General features: G+C 37.5%; 1 protein-coding gene across 1 annotated transcript in view; it reads left to right on the top strand.

Moving 5' to 3' along the window:
• The window catches only part of LOC134856415 (glycoprotein-N-acetylgalactosamine 3-beta-galactosyltransferase 1-like), a 27,015-nt gene extending 12,201 nt beyond the window's left edge, over positions 1–14,814 (top strand). Inside the window, exons 2-3 of the mRNA XM_063872711.1 lie at positions 8,828–9,136; positions 14,233–14,814. Of these exons, the coding sequence (XP_063728781.1) occupies positions 8,828–9,136; positions 14,233–14,627 (704 nt within the window). The 3' untranslated portion in view covers positions 14,628–14,814. The remainder of the gene's footprint in view (positions 1–8,827; positions 9,137–14,232) is intronic.
• The last annotated feature ends 4,589 nt before the right edge of the window (positions 14,815–19,403 follow it).

Genomic DNA, 19,403 nt, shown 5'->3' with positions numbered 1-19,403 from the left:
CCTGCCCTGGAACTTTAAAATTTGGTTTGACTGATTTTTACTAGCCGTGACGGTCAAAGAAATTGTAATTCCAGATATACTAAAGGAGGACCCAAAACCACTCATAGAAAAGCAGTTCCCCGTCCCGAGACACCAAGAATAGGCGAAGGTGCACAAGCAGTAATTGATCAGGAAGCGAGAGAATGAAGAAAGAAGAGAACGAGGACCTACTAAAGTCGGTCACAATGTTATTACAACGAAGTTCAAAAACGGCTTGCTTCGAGACTTCTCCTAACTTTGGGTACAGAGGGCAACAAAAAATTTGTTCAAAAAACCCATAGAGGGAGGCTTCCGCGCTCGAGTTTTGGGAGATGGTGATATTGGCTAAAGCACCTTTTCGAAAAAACGAAGAGTATCACGTATGAGTGGTACAAATTGTTCACTAGAGCTCAAGAAACGGGAGAGACTTTGAAATTTTTTCATGCAGCACTAACTGCAAAGGCAGCAAAAGCGGAGCTAGGCACATTGGAAGATGAACTATTTATAGATTTATTCATTTCGACGATGAAAAACACAGTTACAAGATACACTAACTTTCGAAATTTTCACACCAGACGAAGTCCTCAAAGGAGCTCTAACGGTCAAACAGATTAAACAAACGTTGCAAGCGTTTCAAAAATCACAAGTGAATACTCCAATTGAAGACCATCTGTCTGGGTCACAGATTTAAAAAAAGCATGAACCCATCACGGCAGTAGTCAATAAAGGTTAAACCAATAGACGATCGAACAAGGAACAATGTAAACAGAAAACAAATGATACCCGGAACAATGCAAGGCACCGCACAGATCAGAAGCCGTGTACCAGGTGTGGAAGAGCGTTTGATGAGGAACACCTTAAAAATTGACAAGCAATGGCGACGTCATGTAAGAACTGTAATAAAGCCAACCACTTCGCTAAAATGTGCCGGTCAAAACAATAAAACGAAGTGACGGAAGACACAACTAGTTCGGATGAAGAAGGTAATCTGATTCGAAACTCCGATTCTTGTGACCATTTCGATATCATGTCAATCAAAATTGATTATACATCAGTCGAGCAAAAGATTACAGCGAAAATTGGCTAGAGAATAATGATTCGAGACATCCATGATGGAAGGAGACACAGAACATCAAAAAAGTTGATATACGCAGGAATCTCCAGTTTCAACAGAGAAAATCACTAAAGGTGTTTGCCAGAATTGATAATCAAATCATAAATATGACCATAAATACGGGGAGCCCAGTATCTTTCTTAAACTGGGCAACAACAAAGCAAATACTGGAGTAATCACCCATACAAAAATCATCCCAGCGGAAGGACTCAATCTGTCCGCGCAGTTTGTCGATTATAACAAACACCCGATTCTGATATTGGGAGCGCTTAAAGCAAACATCCGATCACAGGATGAGAGGTAAAAGGAGCATCTTTTCTAATCACAGAACGCCGTACAAAATACATTCTGGGTCTGGACTTACAAAGCAAAGTGGGAATACACACAACTCAGAAACCAGCACCCAAGGAAAGATCGAGGTTTGACGTCCTACAGTGCGAGCAGTCAAAAAGTTGGAACCACCCATTTTATCTGAAACTTAAAGTTCTATTTAACCCCCGAGGAAAATCAAAAAATCATGATGTGAGTACAATGTTCAAATATCCACTATTCTACTATGCCCAGTACAAGAAAAGGGTAGAAGAACACCCATTCACATTCAAGACAAAGTCCAATGGGAACTCACAAAACTAATATCGGGAGGACACATACAGAAACTAGACAAACGTACTAGCGATTGTTTCATCGGTCCTATAGTTTATTCTGTAAAGAAAGACGACCCCATAAAAATGGCATTGGATGCGTAACCCATTATTAAAAAATTGTACAAAAATAAGTGTTAAATGCCAAACGTTGATGAATCATTGCATGAAGTGAGTCAAATCTTAGCAGCAAAAACGACAGGAACGTTGTATTTCACCGTATTAGACTTAAAAAAGGCATATTATCAACTAAAGTCAACTGCAGAAACAGCAAAACAATGCATTTTCAACAGTTTAGGGGGACAAGCAACGGGGGCACATGATTTCTTACAGGGTTCTATCGGCTAGCCGACATGCCAGCAGAGTTTCAAAAGGCTATGGGTTGATTATTAAACCGTGCTAAGAAAAAATTTTTCTGTCTGTATGATACGAAAAGTAACATGAAAAGTTGGTTCTCGAGGTATTAAAAAACTGGACAAGGAACATCGCGCTTTAAAATTTTCTAATAGAACTTAGGTGGCCTGTGCACAAATTATCACCGAGCGGAATTATTCCAAGTAGAACGAAAACAGAGGCGATACAAAATTTAAATCCACCCAAATTTCTCAAGCAATTAAGATCATTCATGGGTAGCATTAACCATCCCTCTAAATTTTTTCCAAACGCAAAAAGTTTGATTAATTTACTTAGACCACTTTTACGTGACAAAAATGAGAAAAAAAAGAAATTGAAAAATATTTGAATCAGGGAACAACACTGCAAAATTTTTATAAAAGCTGTAGCAAATTTCGCTAAGGTATTTTATTATGACCCCTCGAAGGAAACTTGGGTCAAATGCGGTGCAAGCCATAGTGGCCTGGGTGCAACTCTCAAACAAAGAGCTGGGGAGGGGGATAAGATGTCAATTGCGTTTGCATCACGCTTCCTAAATGCCCATGAAAATAAATGTTTGACTAACGAGCTCGAACTGCTCGCAGTAGTATGGTCGGTAGACCGATTTAAACATTATCTTTATGGCAAGGAGTTATAATAGCTAAAGATCAAAGGGCCCCCACATCAGCGTTGGATGAGAACCGATTGAACAAAAGGTATCGATCCAGACTCAACAGATGGGTGGACAGGTTGTTACCTTATCAGATTCAGACAGCTCAGACTCAAACATTCCCCATATCGAGTGGAAGGCGATTGAAAAATATCGAAGCAAATCCAGAGACTGTGATTTACACGTCAACTGACAAAACGGTGCCCAGCTTAGTTTCGTTTTGGGCCGAGAAGTAAACGTAGTCTCAGTCACTCATCTCGGCAAAACGACGTTCGTCTGGCAGAACAGTTCGATAAAGGAGGCTTATTGAATCTGTCAAAATTATTTGACATAAGCTTGTTAGCCGAATTAATTGCCAAGGATATGTGGTTGGACAGGGTTCGCAGGGTCATTGAGAGGAATGACCGTCACGGTTTCGAGCTTATGGGCACGTACAACAATCCTATATGGCACCAGATGTCAGTTGTAGACGACTGCATTCTTGTAGAAAATTGGCTAGCAGCACCAGGACAATTACGCACAGCGGTCTTAAACCGGATCCATCCTGGTCATTCTGGACAAGGAGCGATGCTGGGCGTCTCGAATTACTTGTAGTGGCCCCATATGAATGAAAATATAGTCAATCTAGTTGAAGAACGTAGAAACTGCACCCGCTACGGTAAGAATGCTAAATATGTCACTCCAAAAGTTTGTTAAAAAAACCGCTACCACTGCTAACGCAGCCAGGCCAAGAACTACAAAAGGATTACGCGTGACCACTTTAAAACCACAAAGTAAAGAAAACATACTTGCTAGTGGCAATAGACCGGTAATTTCCGTCGGTAAAAATTACAAAATCAACTGGGGGATAACATTCTTGCTTACATATATCGATACACACGGAATACCCAAATTGATACAAACTGACCAGTTTTCCGGTTTGAAGGGTGAAGCGATGAACAAATTTTGTTCTGAAAAATACATGGAACAAACATGGAACAAAAACATGGACTTGGGGTGATGCTTTTGGATGAAAGCGTCCCATTCATAAAGCTGTCTTAGCACAATAAAGCGAGACCATATGTGCAGTAAGCAAAAAATCATACAACGCTCGCCTTTTGAAGCTCACTTTGAACGTCTTCCAAAAACTGAATTTAAAATTTTAAGGGATGAATTCTCAGTCAACTCTGATCATTTAGATAAAGAGCACCTGGAGCGATCGGCCCTCACGGCTTCACAGTTGAAGAACGTGCGTAAGGGTAAAAAAGTCGTAACGTGAGTACGCTGTTTCAACATCAAGTGCAATCAGCCAATGATCGAGATCGAGCCCGGGCTTTAAAGACTCTCCTGGAAGCAAACGCCCGATAGAATTCCAGACGAAGGGATACATCTGCGAACGATATCAGACGGATAGTGGAAGAGACCAGTACAATCAATCATGAGCTGATAAAGGAACTTCTTTACTCATGGGAGCACGGTTTATAGAGGATAAACCGCAAGAGCAATCTAAGAATTTTTTCACAAATTTTTCTCAGAACATAGGACGAATGAAAAGGCCCTAACAAACCCGTTAAAGGGGAAAACACTCTCAGAAACGCCTTCCACTTTCAAGGGGACGCTATATCGAATAAGTGACATAGCTCCATCTAGAGTAAACAATAAATCGCCAAAGAAGCAGGAAGAATCAGAAAAAGGAAAGAGTCTCACTGCCGAGGAAGCAAAGAGAAAACATCAACAGAAAACAATCAGTCCACCGCTGGCGGAGAGCTAATCGGAAGTTGAGATGCTGCATTAACAGCAGAAATTGGAGCAAGAAACGAATAGAAAGCTATTTCAAAACAGCCCGTCAACCGTGACATCCAAGGATACAGGAGTAGGCGGGGGTTTGAATTTGGCAATAAAAAGAGCGAAACAAAATAATGTAGGACCGATAACAAGAATCCCAAGAACTCAAGAGGGGGGTACACTCAAGAAGAGAGAAAAGAGACCAACGGTCCATGAGGCGAGAAAGGCCAAAGCGGCATCAGCAGCCAGTGAGAAACAAAAACCGGACTACCATAGCTCTACGTCACTTCCAAGCTCATCGAAAGCAATTTTACTGAGCTCATTGACACCTGGAAAAAAGGAAATAGGGAAATTGAAAGAATTCACCCGCCAGACAACGCCAGAGACAGTCCTGGGAGCTTTTCAAAATCAAGACATGAAGTCCGAAGAGTGGGAGAAGCTAGCTGATCAAGTACTCACCCGAGGTGTACAAAGACGGTCCAAAAAATCCTGACGTCAGGAGACGGAGCAGCAGAGGAAAATCGACCTAAGACTCCTCCAGGTTTTTCCGACGAGTCGCGCCAGGAAGAGACTGATGGCTCCACATTAGTGAGACGAAGCGAAAGACAAACAAAGAACCAATAACCACAACGGTACGAAGAACCGGTATAGCATTCGCTTAATCTGTTCGCAGGCAGATATCACGGACCTACATAAAGCAGTCCTTAAAGCGTACCGCAAAAAGTTAGTAATGCTCAAGTTTGAATCGGACAAACCAGTGGAGACTAGAATTGGCCTACTAGAAAGGCATTTATTCAGGCGGAAGTTCGGATGCTCGTCTCTGGATATTACCCGAACTTGGAATGCTGCGTGGCGCGTACCACTCCAAATTGAAGCAGCAGAGGAAAACAGAGATAGAGAGAGGCAGAGTAGCAAACTGAAAGAAAAAACCTCTCAAACAAACATTAAACTGAGTAATAAAGCGCCTATATCTACTTAAATTTTATACTTAAGTCATATAAATTTTATTTGTCTTTCGGGGAATGTGGTACAGTAAATGTGCTGCAGTAACCTTGAAGGGTCCATATCGTTATCTGTATACTTATATATTGTTAGTATTTATTCAAGGTGACATTGTGCTGACCTCTAACATTAGAAGACTGAGATTCAGACTGCGGTACATAGCTACGGAACTCAGTTATCCGCCTTTATCTTGTGCCTAGAAAAAGACTTCAGATTTGATACTAAATTTACTATTCGAAGTTTTATCAGTTTTCAATCAGAAGTATAATTAGCTCAGTCGGTATCACAATGCCTAACAGTCACTAGACTTTCTTTCTTCCGAGAAACTACATGCCTTAAATTGAATTTCTCATTTCACGTATAGCTTTTCTTGCTGTTCCGATTTTCAAAAAGAGTGACGGAAAAAACATGCTCGAGATGATTTTTTTCTCCAGAGAAATTTAAAATTTTCAACTAGCATTTTTTGACGGGACATTTTTCAAAAACTATTGTTTTTTTGAGCTCAAACTTAAAAAGATACTTCAGCTGTGATCAGTTTCTGTGAAAATGTAGATGTTTGAAAAAATAGCCAAATGGGCCATGGGGACAACAAACACGCAAAACATATCGTGCTGATCACGCGTAACTGGAGCTTTAATCCTCTTAGAAGTCGTTCCCAAACGGGTTGGGTCAAGCTATGTTGTCTCGTTTAAGTCTACCCGTATCGGGACTAAACTGAATTTTTGAAATTTTTTAAGAGTAGTGTTAGTTTTGAAATGAGGATGATATTATTTTGAGAAAATTGTTTTCGAAAATCAGACCCCACACGCTCTTTTAAGTAGGAAAATATTTCGCATATAGCTAGGTAACAAATAGACCAAATAGCATGCCTCAGATCAACTTGGAACAATTTTTCATACGGATTAACACTCTCCGCTTACGTGCCTACCTGTCAATAGCGCAAAAAAATTTGCGCATGAAATATTCCAATTGGCCAAATTGCAAAATTGAAAACCCCATAACTTTACGAAAAATCATTACAGGAGAAAACTTTTTTCGAATGATTGAAAGATAAAGAAAAAAATTGTCAAAAGTTGCAGGTTGAATTTGTCTTGATGAGACAAACGGCCCCGAGCACAAGTGTCCCCTCAATTTCTTCGAAAATAGTCGGAACAACAGTGCTCGTATATCAAGACAAAGTTTAGATTGTTGCGACTGCTTTTTCAGGTCAGTTCAAAGTTTTTTAATTGAACAATTGACATAGACAAAAAAAAAACATTTTTTTTCTTGAATTTATAACCCCAGATGCAAATGTAAACTATAGAGGGATGTATTTAGCGTCTTGTGTCCAATTATTGCAACCAAATGGCACGATACTCAAAAAAACTCAAGAAAAAGTTATGCACTTTTTAATGTCATCCATTTTTTAAAAACGAACACTGCTCCATATAGCCTGAAACGCAGTCGGAAGATTCAGGGCCTGAAATGCAGTCGGAAGATTTGCCCTGAAACGAGCAGTATTGTTTATTGAGCTAGGGAGTCATTAGAATTTCTTTCTAGCTTCAAAACGCATAAATTGAACAGAGTTGTTGCTGACACCAATAGCACTTCTTGTTATTCCGACTTTCGAAGAAATTGACGGAATATTTGTGCTTGGGGTGGTTATCTTCTAACGCCAAATTTCAAAAATTTTATTAACATTTTTTGACGAATTTTTTATCCTTCGATAGATGTTGCAGTCTTAAAGTCAAATTGAAAAAGGTATTTTAACTGTGATTTTTTTTTGTAAAGTTATGGGGTTTTAAAGATCTCCCATCTGAGAGAACCAACGCGTGATTAACCAACGCGTGAGAGAACCAATGCGTAAGCGGAGACTTAATACGATTTAGAATTCGTTCCAACTTGGATTAAGGCATGCTCTCTTTGATCTATTTAATACTTTGCCATATACAAAATTTATCACTTTCTACTTTACATAGCCTGTGGGTGGTTGATTTTGAAAACAAAACATGAATTGAATTTTTTTAAGTTTTTTTTTTGAAAATTTCAGCAGTTTCCCAGTTTCTCATCCCTTATGAAAAATTTTCCGGTTTCCCATTCCTCATGAAATTACAAAAGAGAATTCGGCTCTTTTCCAGTTTCCCCGCTTTCAAAATACCGAGTTTTATTTTTGTTTCATATGTTATTTTGGCTAAATGCGTGATGCTACGATGTAAAGTATGAAGAACAAATCTGTTCACACGATTTGTTCACCGCGCCAAATTTCATTGCATTATAATAACGTTAAATAAGCTTTTGAAAATTGAATTTGAAAGGGAGGAAACAGGAAAGAGCCGAGAGTTCTTGAAGATTCGTTTAGTCAGAAGTTTGCGTGTAAAAAATGTTGGGAAAATTTGTTCACTTGTTCACGCTGACACGTTTTTTTGCAGTTAAGAACAAAAATTCATCATAAATAGCCTTTTATAAAAAGATTTTCAGAAAAAATCAAAAGAGAACTGAAAAAGTGCCCTATTATTTCGTTTTAAATGAATCCACTTAAATTAAAATGCAGTCGAAACATTCAGGGTTTCGCCCTGATACGAGCAGTCTTGTTCATCTTGATAGCTAAAGCTAAAGGCATCACGAGGCTCAGTTCTAAATAGACCAAAGTTGAAATGAAAAGCGGTATGACTAGAAATTGTTTCATGTTGTTCTAGCTGCACGCTTTTTGATCTGTCGATGAACCAGCAATAAATGTTTTCTTCGTATTTTCAGCTATTTAAATTTTTCTTCTGTGCTCCTCATTGTCAAAACCGGCCGGATCTTTGATTGTCTTTGATTGGATGAAACTCGGCTAGATCTTTCGAGATTATAAAAGCTCTTTCGAGTTGGCGTACCCTGTAGGGTTGAAAGTACCCCCAGTCCTCATTTTTTCCTTTTTCATAAATAACTTGATGGCATTATAGAAAACACCAAAATTGCATTTTATATCTCCAAAGCAGAGCCAAATTTTTCTGCAAAAGGGAATCTCAAGCAAGTGAAAAAAATAATTTAGGTTTGGCTAAAAAATCATCTCAAGCAAGCCGAAACATTTAGGTTTGGCTGAACAAAGTTGAGAGCAATTTTTTTGGGCTGAGAGAGTCGAAACATGAGGTGATGACCCTGGAAAACAAATTCAAACGTGCAAAAGATTCATGATTGTGACAATCCCATTTATGCCAATTCGCCCAAACATCAATTCTCACTTCGAATACATCAACTTCCATTAACACGGGTATGTTAATTTAGCAAAACAGACGGTATTTGTGAGGAATACGTGGGGAGACAGATGTGATAAGACGCTCTACATCTCAGATGAGGCCAACTCCACCTTCCCAACCATCAAAGTGACAAACTACACAGGACACAAACAGTTGTGGGCCAAGACTCGCAACACTCTAGAGCTCATCTACAGGCAATATATCTCCCTTTATGACTGGTTCCTCAAGGCCGATGATGACACATATGTATTGGTGGACAATCTCAAGAAGTTCTTATACTCTAAAAACACAACGAAGCTAGAGTTCTATGGCAAGTTCTTCAGCCCATTTGTCAAAAGTAAGTGCAACGTAAACTTGAAAGGATGGAATACGACAATAGCCTAACGTAACATCAAAGCAATTAAGTTTGATTTTAAAATTATCAATCAGATAAAGATATCAAGAGACTGAAAATTCCGTTGACATTGTGAGTGTAACTTTTTGCATGCGAATTTTGTTTATGAGATAGCCCTCGGGTCACCTATTTTTGCCCCTTTGACTTTAAAAACAAATTATGCATGCGAGAAAGTGATGTTGGGCTAAGCAAAAACTAAGCACTCCAAAAACGGCGCAAAATGGCGTTCTTGGTCTCAAGTTTGCAAAAATGCTGAAAAATTGCCCCCAATAACGCTGAATCTGGGCATTTAAGTCGCTGCAAAAAAGCTGACCAAATGTATTTGGTCGATGGTTGGACTGAAAAGTCCATGAATCTTTTTGAGATGTCTCACCATCACAATCCGACCCCCCTGACCGCCGAATACAATCACCTTCGGTGCTACTTTCTGACATCTATTTTAGGTAGACAAGCGCTAAACTTATAGAAAACGTCTTCGATCGCGATAGTCCAGAATTAATCGACTTAATAATCGCGATAGTCCCAAAATTAGGCAAGGTTAAGCATAGCGATTAGTTGCACTAGTCTGGAAATTAGTTCCAATAGCTAAAAAGGGGCCGTGCTAGTCGCAAATTTGGTCCCAAAACCTAGAAAATATTTCAAGGTGTAGTGTTAAATGTTGTGGCGATAGTCTAGAAAAACAGTTGCGTTATAGTTTTTAAATTGGTCGTGTTAGGTTGAAAATTATTCACAATGTAGTCTGAAATTCGGTCGCAAGGGTCTATGAATCAGTTCCGTTATAGTCAGAAAAATACTTTTGGTAGTCTGAAAAAGAGTTTCAAAAAAACTGAAAATTATTCGCATTAACCTGAAAATTATGTCTGAATCTGAAACTTACTTGAGAATTCCGTCCACGCGTGGTCGGCTGAAATTTGAGCATCGTTTCTTTCTACAGCGAGAGTTATTGTTTTAGCACTGTCCTTGATTTCATCCGATGACCGCAGGTTTTTCTCAAATCTCAGGTTTCACACGGCCTAAGAACCATAAATTGAGGGGATTTAGATCGGGTTTCTGAGGATGCCATAAGCCGCGAGGTTTGTCTGCTGATGATCCGGCCCAGGAGAGTCAATTGCAGCCCATCGAACACAATTTCGGATGATAGACCAGCTTCTCTATATTGTTGAAGTCTCAAATATCACACACTTTTTCGAAAAAAAACAGAAGATGCAACAATGATGTGTTGTTTTTGTTTCATTGTTGTTGTTGTGGATTTGCAGCAATGCTGAAGGGGGGTTTATTAGTCCCAATCGTTATTCGTAAAAAAATGTCCAGTTATTACGATAGTTTTTTCTGGCAATTTTCTGGCAACGGCATATCGCTGTTTTTTGTTCCGACTTTCGTAACAAAAGTAACGGAATATTTGTGCTCGAGGTGGTTTTTTTTCTTCAGATAAATTTCGACTTTTAACTAGCCATTTTTGACGGAATTTTTTAATATCATTCGAAAGGTTTTGTTGTCCTGAGCTTAAATTTGAAAAGATATTTTACCTGTGATCATTTTTCGTAAAGTTATGGGGGTTTAAAGATTACCATTTTGGCCTACTGGGACAATTAACGCGCAATATACTTCGCGATATTAATTTTCCTGTTTTTATTACATTTAATTTCCAATTTTTTCATGTTAGTACTGCACCATAGACCTTAGGAGGCAGTCGGAACATTCAGGGCTTCACCCTGATACGAGCAGTCTTGTTTTAATTAGTGATTTTGCAACTAAAAATCATTTACTTGAAGAAGCATTTGAAGGCACAAGATGTTTAAGAGCCGGAGATGCTTTTTGTATTCTGAGTCTCTGTTTCTTGTTATCGTTCCGACTTTTGATACGAAAGTAACGGAATATTTGTGCTCGGGGTGGGTTTTTTTTCTTCAGAAAAAATTCCATTTTTTTATAACTAGCCAATTTTGACGGAATTTTTTTATATCATTCGAAAGATATTGTTGTCCTGAGCTCAATTTTGAAAAGATATTTTACCTGTGATCATTTTTCGTAAAATTATGGGGTTTAAAGATTGCAATTTTGGCCAATTTGGGACAATTAACGCGCGATATATTTCGCGCTATTAACGCGTAAGCGTAGAGCTAATCCGTCTTAGAAATCGTTTCAAATTGGTTGAAAGAAGCTTATTTGCCATAATTGATTTGTTATAAGGAGCAAAATCTATCCTTTTGTAATTTATATAGCGTGTGGGGGGTGGGGTTGATTTTGATTTAAAAAAATTCAAATTGAAAAAAAAAATTCATTTTTTTATTACATTTAACTTTTCAAAGTTATTACTGCTCCAAAAACCTTTAAAAGCAGTCGGAACATTCAGGGCTTCGCCCTGATATGAGCAGTCTTGTTCGTTTAACAATCTTCTCTTGGAATGTTTCCCAGCGTTAGTAATTCCTTCCGAGTGGATGCTACACATGTAAAACCAAACAATAATATAGGAAGTATCAATGATTTATACAGACCCAGCTTTACGGTTTTCCTATTTTTTACCGAGACTTTCCGCTTTAGGGCAAACAAAACTTTGTTCACCTTAGTCATTCTTTCTTCAATGTGAATGCTCCAAGTAAGGTCTTAAGATACATTTATTCCGGGTGCCGGACAACAAGCCGACGGGACTTCCAGCCAAAGAGGAAAATTAGGGTCAGGAAGCCCAAAATTTGCATGTAAATTTAAAAATAACTTAGAATGGTTGCGGAAAGGAAAAAATTTGTTCCGGTTGAGCTTTTCAGAATAAATACCACATGTTTTAAAGTAGTTTTATTTATTATTTCCTGACTAAAAATGGATTTTTTTTATTGAAGCCAAAAACAAAAAAGGTCAAAATTTAATTATAAACGGATTTATGTTCCAAAGAAATAAAACTGATGAAAACTTTATTTACTTCAAATGTTGTGAAATCAATTGTCCATCGCGTGATACAATGACAGGAGACTAAAAATCGGATTTCAAAAAACCTGGAGAACATAATCACCTCCCCCCAGACAAAAAAATTCAGCAAGAAAATTTTTGGAAAAACAGTGATTCAGAGCGTTGAGCAAAATGTCAGTGGAAGTTTGAAGAAATCGTATGACGAAGCAATACAGGGGACTTCTGAAGGTTTTTTGCCCCCTAAATACGAAAAAATCAGAAAACGCATGAGCCAAAAAAGAGCCGAAGTCTTACCAGAATCTCCAAAAACTTTAGAAGACGTGAAAATTAAGGGTGCATGGCGAAAAACGAAACAAGGTAAAGAATTTGTTCTTCATCAAGAAATTGGTCTCGTAATTTTTGCGACAACTGAAGGCCTAGAATTTTTGTTTCGTTCAATAAACAAACGGTGAATGGATTGTGCCGGTAGTTTGGGCATTTTTGGGCTCAAAAACTGAAGAAATTTACTGTAAATTTTTTTTACAATTTTGAGCGAAAAATCGTTCGAAAATTTTTCGGTCAGTTTGATGCCCGAATCAATCAAAACGGACTATGAAAACGGGGTTATTGCAGCTGTCAAGAAAATTTTCGTAGTATCTACTCATTGAGGATGCTGGTTCCACTTTTCCCAATGTATATTTCGAAAATTTCAAGATTTTGGTCTTCAAAAATGCTATGAAGACGAAAACCTGAAAAAAATTGCGCAAAATTTTTTCAGTTTAGCGTTTTTGCCTGAAAATGAAATTGAAGCCGCCTTCGGAGGTTTTGAGGCCGAAATCGAAGAAGACCCGATTTTTTTGCGATACCCAGAAATCGGACAAATTTTCGCTGACATGTGGAAGTTTTGGATTTTTGGCCGAATTCCTTTAATTTTATGGAATGTGTTTGATCGACCCTTAAATTTGAGGACAACCAACAAATGTCAGAGCTGGAATCGTGACTGGAACGCATCTGTGGGGACAAAAAATCCCGTTTTTTGGACGGTTGTTCAAAAACTTGGAGAACAAGAGCAATATTCGCGACTCGATATACGACGTATTTCTCGAGGAGAGGCATCTAATATTCAAAAAAAAGAAGTATCGAGACCTCAATGAGAAAATTTCCCGCCTTAGAAACTCATACTTAGATGGAACTTTGTCTTTGAAAACTATTGGGATGGTGTTTCTAATATTTGCAGTAATTTTCGTAATTAAATATCGTATAAACGGTTAGTATTTGCGGTTAGTTCGTTCAAATTTGCTGTTTGAAAAGTGACTATACATCTGAAGTATTAGTTTTTCCTGTCCGTGAAATGAAAGAAGTTTTTAAACACTTTTGAAATAACCCTCTATTACAAAACGAAATAACCAAAAATGGTAAAACTGATTATCATCGCAACTTAGTTGAAAATTTTGAGCTAGTGAGTATCAGTTCATGAACAAATGAGACAATAATTGAAACATCAAGGCAAAAACTTCAGGCGAAAGGTAAGAATAACAATACTAGAAAAGCTCAGTCCTGAATAACCACAAACTTTTCCGCTAAATGTTTATACGGGACAAAATTCAGACTGTAATTTCTTAATGCCGAGGAAAATTACTTGAAGCTTTTTCAGTCGGAATCAGTACTAGTATAGCTTCACAGTGATATAAAACCCTCCCCTCAGGGATTCGACCCCGTGCCAAACCAAAGGGTCCCCCTTTGTAATATTTCGAGATATCAATTTTTGGCTGTTTGACCATAAATTTTCTCAAAAAGCTCCTTGGGCGCCAAAATATTCTAAATTTGAGGGGGAAGCGCGCGCCAAAAAAAAGCAATTTTTTGGTCAAGTTTTTCCAAAAAGGGCTTAAAAACGCCTTTTTTGGCTTGTTTTTTTTCAAAAATTTGTACAAATTTCTTACATGCAAAAATCCATGTGAACAATTTTTGAACAGCTTAATTTTGCAATTTTACCAGAGGAAGGGGGTGTGAAACTAGAAAAGAGCCCGCATAGCATCTCTTCGGTCGCGGTGGTCTAGAAATAACCCTTCTTTGGTCGTGATATCTTGAAAGCATCGCTGTTTAGTCGCAATAATCTGCACAAATGACTACAAGTTCAGAGTACCTTTTATGTATCGATTCAGGTGGCTACCCCAGTGGAGGCGCTGGATACGTCATGGGCAGGGCGGCTCTGAAACAGTTAGTCACAGTTGGCTTCGAGGTCGGACCCAACTGCCCCCCTCACAGTGAACCCAAAGCAGAAGATATCCTGATGGGCAGATGCATGGAGGACTCGGGGGTGCGACTGTCGAAGGAAACAGTTGACGAGGGGGGAAGAGAGCTGTTCCACTCTTTCTCCCCCCAAAGAGAGTTCATAATACCCTGGGAAAAGATAGGCTTCTACAGACAGTTCTCCATCCACCCTTTAGGAGGTGACTACTGCTGCTCTAAAGATGCAATCTCGTATCATTATGTACATGGACCTGAGATGCTTTTTTTAGATTACCTGTTTCATAACATGACCAAAGTTTTGCTCTAAATCACCCAGTTCGTACAGTTTGATCTCCTAGAATTATTTAACTTTTCAAAAAATGCTAAGTTTTAATTTATCGTTTGGTACAAAATTGTATCATTTGTCGCTAAAAATTGCAAAAATCAATCCCGTTTGATTATGTTTGTGCCAATTTAAGCTGAATGTTTTTTGTGACGTCGTTCCAACTACTGTTACATAGCCTAATAGAGAGATTTAATGGTGTTCTTTTCTGTTATTTTAATATTACGAGGCCACATTGAGTATATTTTGTAAATTGAAAGTGGATCCCGCAACAGGCCGAAAACAGATTTTTCGAGGAAGCCGCAACTTTAATAGTTCCTGTTTGGAAAAAAAAAACAGGTATTGCGAAAAGTTATGGGATCAAGTTTTTCTATTATTTTTTGAGACGTTTTGAAATTTTTTAAAATATTTTTAAAAAAATAACTTTTCTTATAAAACACTCTTTCGTTTTTCAAAAAAGTGAAACCAATGAGAAAAACGCCCACTATCCTGTCTGCCTACATAACTCCTTAGTCTCTTCTTACGTCACCCCACTTTCTACAACCTTCGGAAAGTGTGTGCGGGGAATTTTTAACCCACGTTTTTTTTCTCAAAAACTACCCTCCCAAATCTGAGAATTTAGGTTCTCAGCTCATTTCCACAAGCGCCTCCGCCCAAATTCGTTTACATGAAAGTTATGGCCGTCAGAATAATCAAATTTTTGGTTTTTGAGCGGTTTTTCAAACTCTCAAAAACCCTCCTGAATTTGAGATTTTGTTTTCAATGGATAGAAGAAGTTTTGGAAAACTCCCATGCATAAGCGGTTACGCCGTTTTCTTACACATGACCAACGGAAAACTCAAGTTTTCGATTTTTTGACCGTTTTTGAACCTTTTGATTCTTCTCGAAAACAACTCAATCTGAGATCAAGGGTTTAATTGAGGCAACATATTGTGGGAAAACATAAAATGATAAGTCCTAAATTTACTTTCAAAAAAATTTCTCTGCGAAAGCTCCAAAGCAAAAAGGTTTCGCTGATATTTTAATAGCAATAACTAGATTTTCAGCGAAGCCCAATTTTGAAGTTTTTGAAATAACCTACTTCGTCCCAGTACAACAAAAAAAATACCAAACATGTACATTTATTTTGGCAGGGCGTCAAGTTTTCTCTGGTATTTTTGCTGTTTTAAATTCCATAAACAATGGCTAAAACACTGTGTCATTCAAAATTGCTTCAAGAAAAGATGAATTTTTGGAATCCACAAAAAGAATATTCGTTCTATTATAAATTACAACTTTGCGGAATCCGTTTCCTTTCGCGAAATCCGCTTACAGATGTGGAAACCATTTAACTTGTTTTTTTTTAATTCTCTCTGTATTGGCTAAAATTAAGGTTATTGAGGCATTCTTTCTACAAGTTTTACGTTATACTGGCGCATTTTGATGATATGTTTCATTTTATTAGATGGTGTTTTTTAATGCACTTTTTTGCGTTTTATCGAAGTTCTACTGCATTTTGTGCTGAAAAAATTACTATGGTGTTTATTTCAGGTACCGGATAAACTGAACGAAAACAGATTTATCTTTAATTTTGATGAAATAATTAAATATCTCATTTTTAATTGAAAAAGTATTTTAACTGATTTTTCGTTTTGCTTATATTTTTTTTGATGTAAAAAAAGTAATTTCTGATTGGCTTGATTCCGGAAAGTTTTTCAAATTGCAAAGTTGCAAGCTTTGTTACATCTAATTTTAGTCAAGGAAATCAAACACCGAGTGTACCTTTTTGAAGGAAATTGTTTCAAAACAAACGTCTTTTTCAATAGTGCTTACATTATAATCAAGAAAATTTGAAACCATCGTTTGAAAAGACAACTTCGCTTTTTTCACAACTCCACGCCTATTTTTTCTCTTGAAAACAGACATCATTGCTATAGAGTATCATTGAAAATATCATGAACTTTGAGAAATTTCCGTTGCTTGTCACTAAGTAAATGTACAATTTGAGACCAGGGAAAGCAAAACCATCTGATCAAATAAAAACAACTCGTTCAAAATTTGAACAAAATACTTCAACCAATCAAAATATAAAAGCTGCGACTTCGACCAGCATGTTGAAGGAGCTTTTTATACGCAGATTTTGATACGTGCCGTGTCTGCTTTGTTGTAATGTTCGACCCCTTTTTTCTTTGTTAATTTTTTTTGCTCATCAATTTCTATTCAGAAAAAATTTATTTAAAACAGATTTTATTTCGAATGCAAAATTTTTATAACATTTGAAAGATAAAAAGGTCCTGAGCTCAAAATTAACCTTGGCATTATCCGTAATTGGCATTATCCGGCTCCAAAGATCTTAAGAAGCAGTCGGAAAATTCAGGGTTTCGGCCAGTATGAAATAATTAACGCGATATGTTTCGTGCTTTTAAAGCTTAAGCGGAGATTTAATCCGCCTTTAAGAAGTCGTTCCATATCGATTTGAGGCATGAAGTTTGTTCTATTAAAATATTTGACTCTTTTTCGCTTCTCCCCCCAAATTCCATTTTCATAGTTGTTTTGACGTGCTATAATTGCCAAATGCGCGATAATACATGTTAAGGTATGGAAAGCAAAACTGACAATTTTAAAATTTTTCAAAACTTCCACTTCTTCAGAAATATTAGAGGTCAGTTACAGGTGTCAGAGCCAGGGGCGGATTTAGGGGGAAGGGTGCGGGAGGGGGCGTACGCTCCTTCCACCTCCCCCTCAAGGATTCGATCTCTTATCCTTCGGTATTATTTTATGACATCCATTTTAGGCCAACCAACCCTAAATTCTTTCTAAGGGCCCTTTGGTGCCAAATATATAGTAGCTTTGAAAGGGAGCACGCAGCAAAAAGAAAGCAATTTTTTGTTCAAAATTTTTCAAAAAAATCCCAAAAACGGTTTTTAGGCCTGATTTTTAAATTTTTTTAGGTCAAAATATGGTCTTTAGATTGTCCGGGAGCGTACAGAAAATCAATTTGGTCGACCTATTAAAAAGTCAATAAAATTTTAGGGAAAATTTTGAAAATCCGCCACCCCTTCGAGAAAATCCTAGATCTGCCTCGGGTAAAAACTTTCAGTTTTTTGCCCAGATACGAGCAATCTTGTTCGAAATTACATGCAAAGGATTTTTAAAGTATTGGTTTTTTTTTAAAAATGGCATGCATCAATCAGTTCATTTTTATTGGCTCTTTTTCTTCACATTTTGTTCAGATGCTATTTCTTATTTTGAGGAGGTTCGTGAACATCAATTTGAAAAGTGTGAATAACTTTGTGAATTTCAACACTTAAAAACAATTGACGAAATTATTATCCGTACTGCATACCCTAAATCCAAATTTTGATTTTTGCGACAAGCGCTTTTCAAAAGTAAAATTACTAAATTACTATATTTGTGGAAAAAATTAAACAAAATTTTGATTTGCAGCGTATAAAATGCCAATTTCTCAAATCAGGAACGGATTTTGTAGTCAGTGTAGACATTCATTGTGAGTCTCTAATTTTTTTAATGAAAAATGGTTGTTTTAAACACTAAATTTTCAAGTAACTGATTAATTCGATACTATATTTAGCAAAGCTCAGGCATCAATGCTCGGTTAGTGCAAAGAGTATATCAAAATTTTGAGCAAAAGAGATTTTGCGAGTTCTTAAAAAATTCAATTTGAAAATAAAAAACATTGTTTAACTTTTCCCACTATAGCATCATACCAAAAATCTCATGAAGCTGGAAATAGTTTTACTTATTATTTGGACTCCTTCTCTCACGAATGCTTTTCGGCGAGGTGATGTCAAAGATTGTACGTATGAAGTGGTAGAAAACATCAACTTGTTCAGGGAAGACAACCAAGAGATCAAAATGACACCAGAAAAGGACTTTTTTCGTGATGTACTGGTTGATCTGGCAAATGCTAAGGATAACGATCCCACACTTGATTGCAAAAGTTATGACCAAAAGTTGCCTCCAAGCTTCGGCTATTTAATTTTAAATGAATGTCTTGAACTACATGAGGTTTCGGAATATGGACCAACAATTTTAGAATTGGCAGCTCACAAGTTGATTAATCTTTGGACTATCAACATGTCTCAATTCTACAACTATCCAGGAGAAGCGATCGGATATGGAGATGGATGTCAATCTTCTCTTCCGGGAACCTCTAAAATGAAAATACAGCGTCATCTGACTATTTTTGCTAATATGATTGAAGAAATGTCCTGCTACTGCTTGGATGATAAAATGTCACCTACTTTTTTCAAGGTTTATATGTTCTGCGTGTTAGAACAAGACTACTTCAAGGAGAACAGGCATAAGCCAACAAAAGAATCTGTATTCGATTATGAAAGGTTCTTAAAAATACAGAACACGTTCATGATACCCTCGAAAGTTTGTCCAACAGTTTCTGGTTTTAATGCGCAAATTATAGGCAAAATTAATGAAATTCGTGGTCCTGGTCGCCATTTTGACCCTGGAAGTGTGAACCCAGAGTTAGACCAATTGGTGGAGAAAGTAATGTTCGAACTTACCGAAGATTGTGAAGTGAATGACAAACCCTCTGGTTCACACTCAGTGGCCGTATTTTGCCTGCAAGCCAGTCAGGAAGACAGAAACAACCATATAAGGGTGATGAACCTTGGTTTGAGGGAATGGCTCCAGGACATACATTCGTTCGTGTAAGAACCATAGTTTGCACAAGAATTGAATTAATTAGAAAACTGAAACAAGGCTGCTTGTATCAGGGCGAAGCCCTGAATGTTCCGACTGCTT

This window comes from Symsagittifera roscoffensis, chromosome 1 (genome assembly GCF_963678635.1).
Source record: "Symsagittifera roscoffensis chromosome 1, txSymRosc1.1, whole genome shotgun sequence".
NCBI classification, from domain to species: Eukaryota; Metazoa; Xenacoelomorpha; order Acoela; family Convolutidae; genus Symsagittifera; species Symsagittifera roscoffensis.
The sequence above is the reverse complement of the archived record's forward strand: the minus strand, read 5'-3'. Positions and strand labels throughout refer to the sequence as shown.